This window comes from Motacilla alba, chromosome 1, assembly GCF_015832195.1.
Source record: "Motacilla alba alba isolate MOTALB_02 chromosome 1, Motacilla_alba_V1.0_pri, whole genome shotgun sequence".
In the NCBI taxonomy this organism is placed as follows: Eukaryota; Metazoa; Chordata; class Aves; order Passeriformes; family Motacillidae; genus Motacilla; species Motacilla alba.
In genome coordinates this window covers 53,208,232-53,221,047 of record NC_052016.1, presented here as the reverse complement: position 1 = coordinate 53,221,047, position 12,816 = coordinate 53,208,232, and the positions used below count along the sequence as shown (strand labels likewise).

The 12,816-nt window shown below is 38.3% G+C and overlaps 1 protein-coding gene across 3 annotated transcripts in view; it reads left to right on the top strand.

Moving 5' to 3' along the window:
• The window catches only part of ZDHHC20 (zinc finger DHHC-type palmitoyltransferase 20), a 48,749-nt gene extending 37,771 nt beyond the window's left edge, over positions 1-10,978 (top strand). For 2 of the 3 annotated variants that reach the window (XM_038149854.1, XM_038149833.1), the window contains exons 8-13: positions 748-880; positions 2,462-2,588; positions 3,810-3,899; positions 5,023-5,138; positions 5,537-5,614; positions 7,781-10,978. In XM_038149854.1, coding sequence (XP_038005782.1) covers positions 748-880; positions 2,462-2,588; positions 3,810-3,899; positions 5,023-5,138; positions 5,537-5,574 — 504 coding nt within the window. In that variant the 3' untranslated portion in view covers positions 5,575-5,614; positions 7,781-10,978. The remainder of the gene's footprint in view (positions 1-747; positions 881-2,461; positions 2,589-3,809; positions 3,900-5,022; positions 5,139-5,536; positions 5,615-7,780) is intronic. The other variant, XM_038149843.1, reaches the window with a different exon arrangement.
• The last annotated feature ends 1,838 nt before the right edge of the window (positions 10,979-12,816 follow it).

Below are 12,816 nucleotides of genomic sequence, written 5' to 3'. Positions count from 1 at the left end.
TGAAAGTGCTGTGATTTTGAGGATATAGAGCTGGAATAGTATTATTACAAATCCCATTGGCCTTTTGAAAGTCTGAAAATAGTTTGGGGTGGAATTGACAATCTGATATGGGTGGGAATTGGTTTCTTTATGGTGGTTATACTGAAATTGTTGTTTTCCACATAGATTTCTGGTGATTCACTTCTACCTGGTCAGACGTGGCAAATTTGTTTTGCTAGGTACATGTTTGTTGTTGCTTAAACATTAGAGGTGATCAAAAATTTAAGATCTATCCCATGTCTTGTTTAGGGCTTGTTCATGACAGCCATTTACCTTTTATGTTCATTATACCAGTTGAGAATTAGGTTCAGTATTACTACCTTGTGGCAGGAATTGCATTTTTTTCCCCTTCAGAGGAAGTGACTTCGGACATATTTTCCCCATGTCTCTCTGGCTGTGGCTGCACAGTTAACATTTTCTGGTATAGAAAATGTTTTGCCTTGCCCCCTACTGTGCATTTGAAAACCACGGAAGAACAAGTGCACTCACAGTACTAAACATGGGGGAAGGGGTACCCATGAGATTTAAATGCTGTCGTTTTCCAGTTTAACATGATGTGAAAGGAAAAGCTGCTGCTTTTCTTTCTTGGTGAAAACAGAGGTGAAAGACCTATAGCCGTCTGGGTGTGGCAGGAAACGTTCAGCAACAATAGTGCCTTAGTTGCTGGGAAGTGTTAACATATTAATCTCTTTCTCTCTTTCTCCCCAGAATGAATTGCCAGATACCCATGCAAAGTTCCACGTACTATTCCTTTTCTTTGTGGCAGCCATGTTCTTCATCAGCATACTGTCACTCTTCAGCTACCACTGCTGGCTAGTTGGCAAAAACAGATCAACTATAGGTCAGTTCATTGGGGTATAAAACTTTTCCTGGTCCAGAAAAACAACAATTCAGTGAGAATGTGAGCCCTACATGATATGTCATCACATATGAATTGATTTTTTCGATATTGTGTGATAAAAAGCATATTTGGTGGAAGTAATTAAAGGTGAAACAAATGGGAAGATGAAGCCTGTGGGGAATCCTCTGCTGGACCCAAGCATTCAGATTCATGATGACTGTTCATTTCTTTTGTTTGTATATTTATCTGCGGCACCATGCCTTTTTGTTGTGATTTTACAGTGTGCTGTAACCCAATTGCTACTTGACAGTCTGTTGTTCTAATATTTTGAGTAGTTGAGTATCCCCTACCAAGTCGGAGGCTCTGCTGTACATGAACATGTATTACATTTTGAACTAGATACAAACAAGTATTCTTAAATCCTGTGAAAGAAAACTGACCTTATTATTAGGAAGTGGCATGTAAAAGTGTGATAAAAATAAAAACACTGATGCACATTTCCTAGATAATAAGAGATTCCCATAATTTTATGCCTAAACATTTTAAATGGCATTGATTAGCATAACCAAGCTATGTGCATTTAATTGAAATATTTGAAGCTCTTGCTAGGAAACACTTGAGAGTGGTTTTTGCAGTGTGTGGGGGGACAGAGACTGATGAGTATTTCTGCAACTGAGGAAGTCAAAATCTTATATCTTTCATTGGAATTTAAATTTCTAATGTCAAAAATAAGTGGGTTGATTAAAACTAAAATAATTTTCGGCTAGAATTTTTTTGCTAGAATTTTTTGATTGGTTGATAGGAGAGTTATTTGAATTATTTTTCTTTTGATATATCTACAGGTAAGGAATATTCACAGTTTGGTTTTAGCTTTGAAGAAAACTTCAACATATTCCCTACCCAAAAGTCAGTGGTCATAATTGACAACATAGTTCTTTATCTACTTTCTGGATCATGATCTTAAAAGTCAAGGTATTGGTATGGATGGAGAGCAATGAGTCCTCTCAGTTCTTGGCCAAGAGTGTAACTGGTCTAAGTAGAAAAATGATGGTGGTTTGCCATAGTTCATGGTGTGTCTGTTTCTAATGTAATAGATTTTATCTTCTTCTGATAGCACGGGATGCTCTTAATTCAGCTTCCTAATTTGGCAGATGTGGAAAAACCTCTTCTGTATGGGCTTAGGTCCAGCAGTGCTTATGGTAAATTACTCCTAAAAGGGAAAGTCGTCTGCTCAAAGAAGGCTGAAGAGAGAGCAAGTCACCAAGGAATAAGGGATGTATGTGGTTATCTTTGGCATGCTGATGGATTTAGCTTTATCTCAGACTTTGTTAAATGTAAAGAGAGAAAGTTGACAACATGACTGTTCTCCTTACCTGATTTTCTTTTTTTTTTACTAATGCTGTGATTTTTTTTTTCCTCTGATTACTTGAGATTTTTAAATTTTTTTTTCCCCCATAACATATACATCAAGTTCACCTCACCTTACCCAAAACTGACTCCACATCAGAGAAGTTTGGGTTTGTTTCTTCATGTTCCCTGACTCCTCAGTGGTTTAAGGAATTGCATGTTTTTATTTTACAGAAACATTCCGTGCACCCACATTTCGAAATGGTCCTGATAAAAATGGCTTTTCTCTTGGATGCAGCAAAAATCTAAGGGAGGTTTTTGGAGATGAAAAGAAGTATTGGTTACTGCCTATCTTTACCAGGTATTGAGTCTGAACAGTAATGAATTAGGGAATTAATTGATTCCATGACTTCCACCTTGCTTCCCTTTCTACTAAAACATAAAGCACAGCTGAAAAGCCAACTTGTATATCCAGTACAATAAATATTGGTGCAGGGAAAACGTGCAAGAGAAAACGATCAAAGTCCAGACAGGGTTTTAATTCAAAGACGGAGCTTGTTGACAAGAGCCTTTTAAATGCAGAAGTTTGAAAAGCTTTGAGAAGCGTATTGCAAAAATTGTACACCTTTGGTGGTGGTCTCAGTGATTATAGAGCAGAAATCAGCAACTCAGAGGAGATCAAACAGCTGCATCACATCAACATCAGCTTAAAAACACCCTCTCTTGGCCCTGGAAAAGTTGACAGCTTTCCTTTTTCTGTAGATGACACTTTAGGAATCAGAAGCCATCTAATAAAGCTCATGTAAATAAGAAACGGGGTGGGGGGGGATGTGATATGATTAAAAATGCTGGAATTAAAATGTCAGCTGAGCCGGCGAGTTGCAGACAAGCCTTATGAAGCAAGATTGACGTGCTACCCACTCCCACCACTACCAGATTTCAGCAGAATGAAGTAGGAACTGTGTTTCAACACTGCTCTTTGGGGGCTGTGTATCAGGTAAAAATGTTGCTGAACCTGTTTGTGAAGCTGAGGTCTTGGTATCAAACTGCAGAGGTAATACCAGCAGCTCAAGTTGACTCAGCTGTTTGCTCAACTACCATGTGATTAGAGATGCAAGCTCCACTGTAGACGGCTCGATCTGTTTTGCTACCACATTTTATCCTGATAAACTTTAAAAGAAGGCTTAGCTAATTTCAAAATTATGGGTGAAGGGGAAAGCATGGCCACCAGAATGTTATTTATTACACAGCTTCTGAGGTTGTAAATACTGGAGAGTCTTACCGTGTGTGCATGCTGGTTTGGGGGAAGATTAGGGCTACAGTCCACTGAAATACCTCTGTGTTTCTGAAATCCACAGACTTGTGCTTGTGCACAAGAATCAATTGAGACTGGGAATCAATTGAGTTCCAAGATTTAATTAACTGATCATCTGATTTAGTGGTAGAACTGCCTTGCTAAAGTCTAGAGTTCAGCACTGTGCTCAGCTAATTGATTCGACCCTGTAGCCTTTGCCTCTTCCATGGGTCCTTGTTCACTTAAGTCAGCTACCAACAGTGATTTGAGTCTTTGTTTCTCATTTAGTTTGGGAGATGGATGCAATTTCCCAACTCGTTTGGTGATTATGGATCCAGAACAGCTTGCAGTCTCAAGCCAAAATGAACCTGCCAAAAGGTAACCGTAGCACTTAAATACTGATTTTGTATTGTTTCATACTTATCTAGAGAAAAAAATTGTTTCAAAGTTAGTTTTTGAATTCTGTATGCTTCTTGTCATCTTCAGAGTAAGTTTGTAAGTCTTCAGTGAAGGACAGAATGGATTAAGACTAAAAACTTGACTGCATCTTGGTTTTGTTGTAATAGAGGATAAGGCTCTAAGGAAGCAGTAATATAGAAAGTAAGGGAGCTTACTGACTCTTAACAGCAATCAAAAAAGTCCTAGGGAAGACTTAATAATTGTCCATGGTAAAAAAAAATGTTTTGTTTATTTGCTTGGTTTGGGTTTTTGGGTTTTTTTTGTGACAGACAAGGTATTATTTGTATTTCATCTCCTTGAGCATGCTTAAACAAGTAATGCTGAGACAGTTTGCAAGAGAAGTAGATCTCTCATGCTGGGATTTTTAGCTCATTACTTTTTATCCCTCTCAAATTTGCATGTTTTGTATCTTCAGTGTATTTTCAAAGCGACAAGAGTCTCTGTGTGCAGTTTCTGGGGGTGTTTACATTTGCCACTTTAGAAGTCTTCTCCATAGTTTAATGAATTTGTAAGCTGAAGGTTGTTGCCAACAGCAGTCACCTGAGTTACCAGACATTAGAGGATTCAAAGGCAATACAGAGAAGAAGTTGCTTCCAGTGCAACATAACCTGTGGAATTTACACAAAAACAGGACCCTTGTGCAAACAGCTAAGTATCCTTTTACATTCAGGATGTTGTTCAGAAAAAGGCCCTGGCATTTGCATGGGATAAGATGGCATTTGGTTGCTCTTCCAGATGGAACTGCATAGGTTTTCTTTTTAGCTGTGTGGCAGTGTTATCTTCAGGGTGCCATTTCTTGTGTCTCAATCCACAGTTTTTTTCCATTAGAAGTGAGGGGCCTGTGTCAGGTAGGGATTTATTTTAGGCTGATGACTGGAATAAGCCTGTAGAGAAATTAGGGTTGGGGGCAGGTGAATATTTCCAGTTGGCACTGTAGGGTTTTTTGTTATTAGGTTTGCTTTTAAGTAACTTCGCTATTCTAGAAATATCTGAAGCAGCTACTGGTATTACAGAATTCCTTTTGACTTTGCTTACTTTTCAGCTCTGTAGCCAATCAGTCTTTTCCTACTCGACCACTCAGTGAATCACAAAATCGGTTGCTATCTGGTGATTGTCAGTGGGTGGAAACTGGCCCTGAAGAGGAGAATGTGAAATCAGGTAATGGTTTTGTTTGTGGTTCAGTTTTCCTTTGTTTTTCTGTTTTCTTTTTTTGATTTTTGGCTCCTAGAAAGTCCTTAGGAATTGGCTGGAATGATATAGAAGAAAATGTGTTCCATGGAATCAAGTCAGGATGTTTAGAACTTAAGGCTAACTTGCATCCCATGTTCTGCTCCAAAATTAATTATTGTGTTACAGTAGTGGATGGTATATGGATAAATAATTCCACTTTTGCACTTCAGTTTTGAGATTTGGGATGTTTTATGTTCAGTAAGGGGGAGGAAAATATTTTTGTAAAAGTAGACACAACATGGTCAATGTGCTTTCTGGTTTGAAATCTTTGCTATTTGTTATGCAGATCTGCAAAAACACATAATAGAGATTCTCTCACATTCTAGGTGCAAAAAAGCATATTATAGTTTCATTGGAAAGTTGATCTCAGCTAATTACTAACCAACCATCTCAATGAGAAACAGGTAAGACTAACATAATCGATTGCTATTTCTGTACATGTATGAATAAAATTGACATCTCAAAGTCAAAAATCAGCTTGTCACGGAATGCAGAGGAGTCCTCTGATGTTGGATGAGTAATAGCAAAGTCTAAACAAAATTCAGAATGGCTGTTGAGAAGACAAGAATGGGAGTAATGCTGTAGTGCAGGAAACATGGGTTGGCTAGGCCTGGGATGAGTCAGATTAATCCTGTAATTTAGATGAAAGCGGGTAATGCTGGATTTGTTACCTGACCAAGGAAAAGAATCTGATGCTAAATGCAATTCTGAGATGAAGTGCTGTCTTGAGGAAGAGCTCCTTAAATGTCTTTTTCTTAATCATATATTGGTGGGCCATGTTCTGCTCTTTAGGAAGCTGCATGTGCACGAGGAAGGAAGGTCAGTAAGTGAATACAGGTGTCTACATACAGACTGCTCTGTCACATTTGGAATTGACAGTGATCTTCTGGGATGTTTCTTGCATTAAAGGGCCCTGTGTGCACTTTGCATTTAGGAAATACAGTGCCTTCTGGTGCATATATGAAAGTTATCTTGGTATATTTCCAATGACTAAATTAGACTTCTTTTATGTTGACTTTCTACTGTGGTGAGCTTATAAGTTACCATTAAGTTTTTCTGTCTTGAAAAGAAACAAATCTTATTTGTTCAACTAACAGCTGTAGAAGCTATAGCTGAGTCATTACCCCCTGCCTCTTTTTTTTTTTTTTTTTTTGTGGGTTTTTGGAGAGGATGATGTTTTTGCAAGTAATTCACATTTTTATCAGAAATGAAACAGTACATTTGAATTTGGTAAGCTCAGTAATTTTAGGATTATTTTTATTTCCTTTCTTTTTATTTTTTTAAGGAGCCTTCTGGCCTAAAATTATAGTTTTGGGAGGGGGTTGGTTTGTTTTCAAGGAAAAATAATCTTTCTAAAAGGTCTTTGTGGGTGATGGTGTGATGCTTGGGCTCATGTTGGTCAGACTGCTCAGTGTAAACTCATACAAAACCAAGATTAGACTAGTTAGTTACAACTTCTGAAAAACCTACTCAACCATGAGAACTCACCAATGGTAAGTTTCTCCTTTCCAACTTTTCTTAATACTATATGAATGTGCAAAAGAATATCCCAAGCAAGGGGTTCCTTTCATCCTCCAGCTATATAAAACCTAATCTGATATAAATAGGTTACAAAGGCTTTTCTGTTCTTCATGGAGCAGAATAGAAGTTTCTGAGAGCAGCTCATCCCAGCAGCCTTTGATAGGGTATTATAGAAAGGTCTTAATCTTTCTTTCCACTGACCTAGAGAGGGAGCATAGATGACTGTTTTAAGTTATACAATTAATTGGTAATAGTTTGAGATTAATTTCTTTTCTATCCTCCCTCTCTTCCTTAAATGAGGCCAGATTTAGTAAAGGAAGAATTTGTACTTTGTGTTACACTTGCACAATCTACACTAGTTTTAAAAGTTCTATAAATAAAAGTGTATAATTGCACCCAATGCAAATGCATTTGGATATGTGTTACCTTAAATTACCTCAGTAACACAATGTTTGAACCATTCTGAGTTCAGTGGGATTTGATCACAGTTTATGCCAATGAATGGAATTAACCATTCCAATCCTGCATTTCTAAGCAACTATACAGTAGCTGTGAGATCCAGGATCTGTTTGATGTTCAAAGTCCATAAACCCCTGTAACAAGCCAATAGTTGTATTTTTTAATTTTGGGTCCATAACACACAGCAGAAGCAAAGTCACAGCTGATTCTGGTGTACAGAGCTTGATTTGCAGAAGAAGGCCAGTCCCCCAGCTTCTCCTAGGCAAATACCATTTGTGTCCTCACATCCATCAATTTAATTCAAATATTGAATTGCCAGTCAGGGATCCAGGATACTTTAGATGCAGATCAGTGGTGATGGATTGATGTTCTTAGCACTGATAAGCTTCTAAAACATAAGAAGTGTGAAACAAAAACCCACACCTCCCAGAAGGGTATTTCTGAGCTGAAGTTGCCTTAACTACTTACCTTAATCAGAAGTCTGTAAATCATATTACCCAGGTGCATTTGTGTAATGCAGTATGATGTGTTTCTTAAAAGCTAATTGAATAATTCCATTAATTACCTTTTTTTTTTTTTTGTTTCACTAGGTTTCTGCAACACATTTTGAGCTTGAATATTACTTAATTTTGTTTGGAAGAAGTTGAGCAGGAAAAAATGGAACATAAACATTTTAGGAAGAGACAAGAAATTCAAGTTTCTGCACAGTACAATGGATTCTTGTAAGCACTATTGCAGAGCAGGGAAGTTAAGACAGATGCCTTAAGATTCTTAATGTGCATTTATGCAACACTGAATTATATACTGCTACCAAAGGGCCAGATCCAGAAGTGCCCTGCTTGGATGAACAAGGTCCAGAGTGGGAACTATGCATTTCTTTTATGCTGCAGTGGTGGGGGTAGATTGCAGAGACTCTTACCTCCTCACGGGCAAACTTCATACCTTAGGCACTGCAGAAGTCACTTCCATAGCAGGTCTCCAGAGTACAGAAGGAAAGAAAAAAGGAAAAGGAAGGAAAAAAAACCAAAAAAACCTAGAGTATGGTCAGCAAGTCTGAAGTGGGAGTATACATAGTTCAGATGCCAGGTGATGGGGGACTGGATGATGTCTTCTATCTTCCTATTAACCAGTCTACCCCATGATCACAGCTCTCCAAGTCTTTTGGGACTGAGGTTTCCTTCTAGCTGTGCTTTGGAGCTAGGCAATGCCAACAACATAAAAGCCTTTAACTTGGGTGTTGCTTTTTTGCTATAGGATTGAGCTTCATTGAGCTTCCTCATCATTTTAACTTGATTTATTTAACCATACCAAGGACAGAGCTCAAAGAAGAAAACTTGGGTTTTAGTTGAAAAAAAGATGGATTATTACTTTCCAACAATTGTCAGTCAGCATACAAGGAAAAGACAGTCCAAAAAGGAATTAACAGTTCTTACATTTTCTGTTACAGTTTGTTGTGTTCTGTGTAAGGCAGCAACAAAATGGTAAAGTACCCCTGAGAAAAATCATATTGCAGTTGTGTGTTTCTGGAAAACAGAACCGGCAGAGTACTGCTTTTTCCATGGGACTCTTGATGGTTTATAAATACTGTTTTATACTTTTGTTTTATCTTTTTAATAAAGGCACAAGGTTTTATTGGTTCTAAAGTACAAATATCAGGTACTTACGAGAAGATTAGTGTTAGATCATAGATCTGTGTTAGCACACTGAAAAATTGCATCCTTTAGTCTCCCACTTTCAAGTCCAGTTTACGTGATGCTGAAATTGCTAAAGACTGATGGCTTTGTGCAGCAATGTACCTGCTTACAAAAGGCAAAATGTGTTTCCTGTGTGAGGAATCAAGTCCATCCCATCCTTAGCTCAAGACCTACCGCAAACAACATGGGGTTTTTTTTTTCCTCACTTCTCTACAGAGAAGACTGCTAACTCATCTTTGGGTGGCATTGGAATTTTGCACCTGGAAAAAGTGACAAATACTATTTTTCTGTCTGTAAGATTTCTGATGTTCAGCTGCTGCTGATTATAAATAGACATGAGCCCTTTTGATACAGACTGAAGGTAGTAGTCAAATTGATGATCTAGTCCAAAAGAACATGTTTGGTTTGTCTCCCAGACTGATTGCTACTTGAGTTAAATATGTTTATGATGGAAATACTAAGGTATCAAGTATACTGTAAGGTTTAAAATAAGTATTTTTTGTCTTTGGATATAATAAATTTTTCTTAAATATTAATCTTCTGGAACAAGAACTCTTTGAGAACTTATGATTTCACTGTTGGATATTCTTGAGACAGAAGCAATGGTCCAAACTTGCATGTTTTATAAAAGTTGCAGAATGTTTCTTCAAACTTTGTACAAGAAATTTTGCATTTGCTAATTCCAAAACCATTTGCTACACATTGATCTGAAAGATTTAGCTTTTTCTTCTCAAATGTTAAGTGAGAAGTGCCCATCCTAACATAAGCTCTCAGCAGTATTGCACCAGCAAAATTTCTTGGGGAAGATAACAGAGAAGGAAGCCTGCATGTTCAAGTGGCTTGTTCTGAATACCAAAATTTGCAGCCCCAACACTGGTGGAACTGTCATGGAGGGCGTGGGACATCATCTGGTTTTTACTGCATCTATGTATTATAGCTGAAATAACACGTCCATGCACAGACATCATCTAGCAGAACTATAAGCAAAATGTGTGTCAGAATCCTAAGTATCACTGAACTCAGCATTATGGTCTTTGCTCCCCCCACCTGCTCCCCAAAGTGCTTCATATGCCCCCCATGAATGTATGTATCCTGTAGGCCAGCATCAGGAGAAGTTGTTTGATTTCTTTAGTCAGGATAGTGAATTTACAAGAAAAACTGCAAGTAAACAGACTGTGCTATCTCCATGTGCATTTTCTAATAAGTACTGCTCTTCTGAAACCACTTATTTGTATGTCTGATGGACATTTTCATGGCTTTTCATGAAGAACTGACATTGCTGACATGTTTATGCAGATCACAGGAATATTTTGTCCTAGATTTTTCTTCGTATTTTAGATGAGAAAAGGAGAGCAGTACTTTTAGGATAATCCTGAGGCCAGAGTTACTGTTGGTGTAAAAGCAGACATTACTACTTTCACAAATACAAAACGTAGTAAAATGATTGAAAGATGATTCTTCCACATTCACCACCCCGAACCCCTTTTGTTTTTTTCGCCTGGGGAGCTGGGAACTAAGAGAAACACCAGACTGATTTAAAGGAATTAAGTTCTCTAAGGGAATTGTACTGCTGAACTCCAAGGGCATGCCAGCAAGTGGGATGGAGGGGTTAGGTTTTCCTGGCAGGCTTGGGCTTTGGGGGAGGTATCATGGCTAAGACAGCCAGGATGACATCCTCTGCCTTTGGATTCTGTCCTGAGTGCTCCCTAGGCTGTGCTGTGCCAGGAAGTCCATGAGGGAGCAGGATGGTTCTTTGGCTGTTGGGCTGCAAGCAGCCATACATGTCCCTGCTAGCAGAGGCAGGGGCTGCAGGAAGGGGGTACTTTTGGCCCATGGTCAGGAGATCACAAGGGGGATGGATCCTGAGAAAACAACTGTTTAGGGTGTTGGGCTGTATTGTTAATGCTGGTGTTGTGGTTTAGCCTACTCTGTACCAGGGAGTCTTGAAAATACCTAGGTTGTCATTAAAAATAGCTGTCCTTAAGCTTTTAGATCCATGAAAGTAATGACTACTACAAGCCATAGCTGACATTGGCTGTGATTAGAAACTGCTGTCTTGTTTCTTTCTGCTTTTCTCTTTAAAAAAAAAAAAAATCTACACACACTCAAAAAATTTCAAAAATGGCTTTAAATTTGCAGTGTGAGAACAGAAGCCTGATGTAGGGGAGGATTTCATTTTTCTGAAATGTCTTGAAACAAACTTGTTCCTGTGCAGGGACAGAAAAATCCACAAATAGAAATTACTTAAAACTACACAATGCTGGGGTTTTTTCTTACTATTATTTACTCACAGAGTGTACAACACACACATCATTGCTGTGCCTACCAAAGGCATATTATGGGAGGAGGGCAGGAAGAGGAGTAGGTTTCTGTCATTAATTGCCTTCCTACAGTATTATTTTGAGACTGTATTGATACAAGTCAGATGTGATTGAAAACCTCCATTTTAAATAATCTGAGGGTTACTTTAGAGGAAGTTTGGGCACTTCTGTTTTTAGTGATTTGAGTAGAAATCACAGAAATATTTTTGTTAAGCTGCCTCTTGAGTGTGGAATTTGCAAGTACCAAGCTACTTGGTATGCTGTTCTTACAAACTGGTCCTGTTCTCCAGAGTGCTGAATACTCACAGTTTTCAGGTACTGTTTTTTTCCTTTGGTCTTGTTGGTTCTTCTTTATTAATTATAAATCATCTTTCGAGTTGGGATGAATTTCAATACCACTGAGTATGCACACAAAGACTTCATGATCTACATGAAGTATGGTCCAGTTGTAGCTAAGCAGAGCCCCAAGAGGAGGAAAACTGCAGTGTTTGCAGCAGTATTAATGTTGTCTGGCAGATTTACCCAGATGCGCTGGTTCCGACACAGATTGACCAAATCTGCCTGGATCAGGAGCACCGACTGACCAGATTGTTATTTAAGAGTTAAATAACAACAAAACCATGATAGCTTTGAGTTTCATAGTGTATGTTCTCCAAGGACACCCTTTAAAATTGTGTCTGGCTGGGGGATTTGGGTACGCATTTAGAGAGGCTCCAAAGAGCAGTTACTTTTAGCTCACACACACGTCTTTTCGCAGTACCTAAAAAACAGCGATGTGTGCAGCTTTAGAGGCTCTTCTGTCCCTAAATGGCACCAAAGAGAGCAGCTGCACGTGAAGTGATTTAGTACTGAATACATTTGTTACACTTATTTCTATCAATTTATTTTGTATATAGAGCTTTTTATACACATTTTTCTTAATTATGTAACTGTCGTGAAACGTCATGAAGCTACAAGTAGTTTGTTTTAATGCAGATTAAAACTGGTGTTTGGCCATTTGTTTTCTGAAGCCATTACTTGAATTTGTTTCCATTAGGTAGTGAAGTCTGATAATGTTTACAGGATTGCTTTCTTTGGTTTTGGGAGCTTTCCCCATCTTTCTTCCTACTCCCTGTCCTAAGAAACAGAGAGCTCATGCTCCACAGTCAAGCAGATGTGTCAGAGATGAAGAATTTGTATTACTTTGTCACCAAAGCATTGGAAGTGACATGCTGATTCCCTTCCATTTACACTGCTTAGCTGACAACTTAAAGACGCTTAGCGTGGTCCTCTGTGATTTCTCCTGTCCCTTATCCAGTTATCAGCTTTATTGTGAGGAACTTAAATCTTCCTGAATGATGATTTACAATCATGAAGCTATCCCAGGGAGATGCAGCATTTCTGCTGTTAAGTCTGTTTTGTTTTTAACTTTGATGAATGAAACATCCCTGGGTTATCTCTGCAGTTCCTTTTGTATTTGCCAGCAAGGGTCATCAACATTTGCACTAATCACAATGTCCCAGCTGTTCTGCTTCCACAAAGTTATTTTTAATTGTGCTGCCTAAACTTGGAATGAGTTGTATTTAAGTTTGGGACGACGTGTAAAAGATACCTGTAATAATGACACACTTA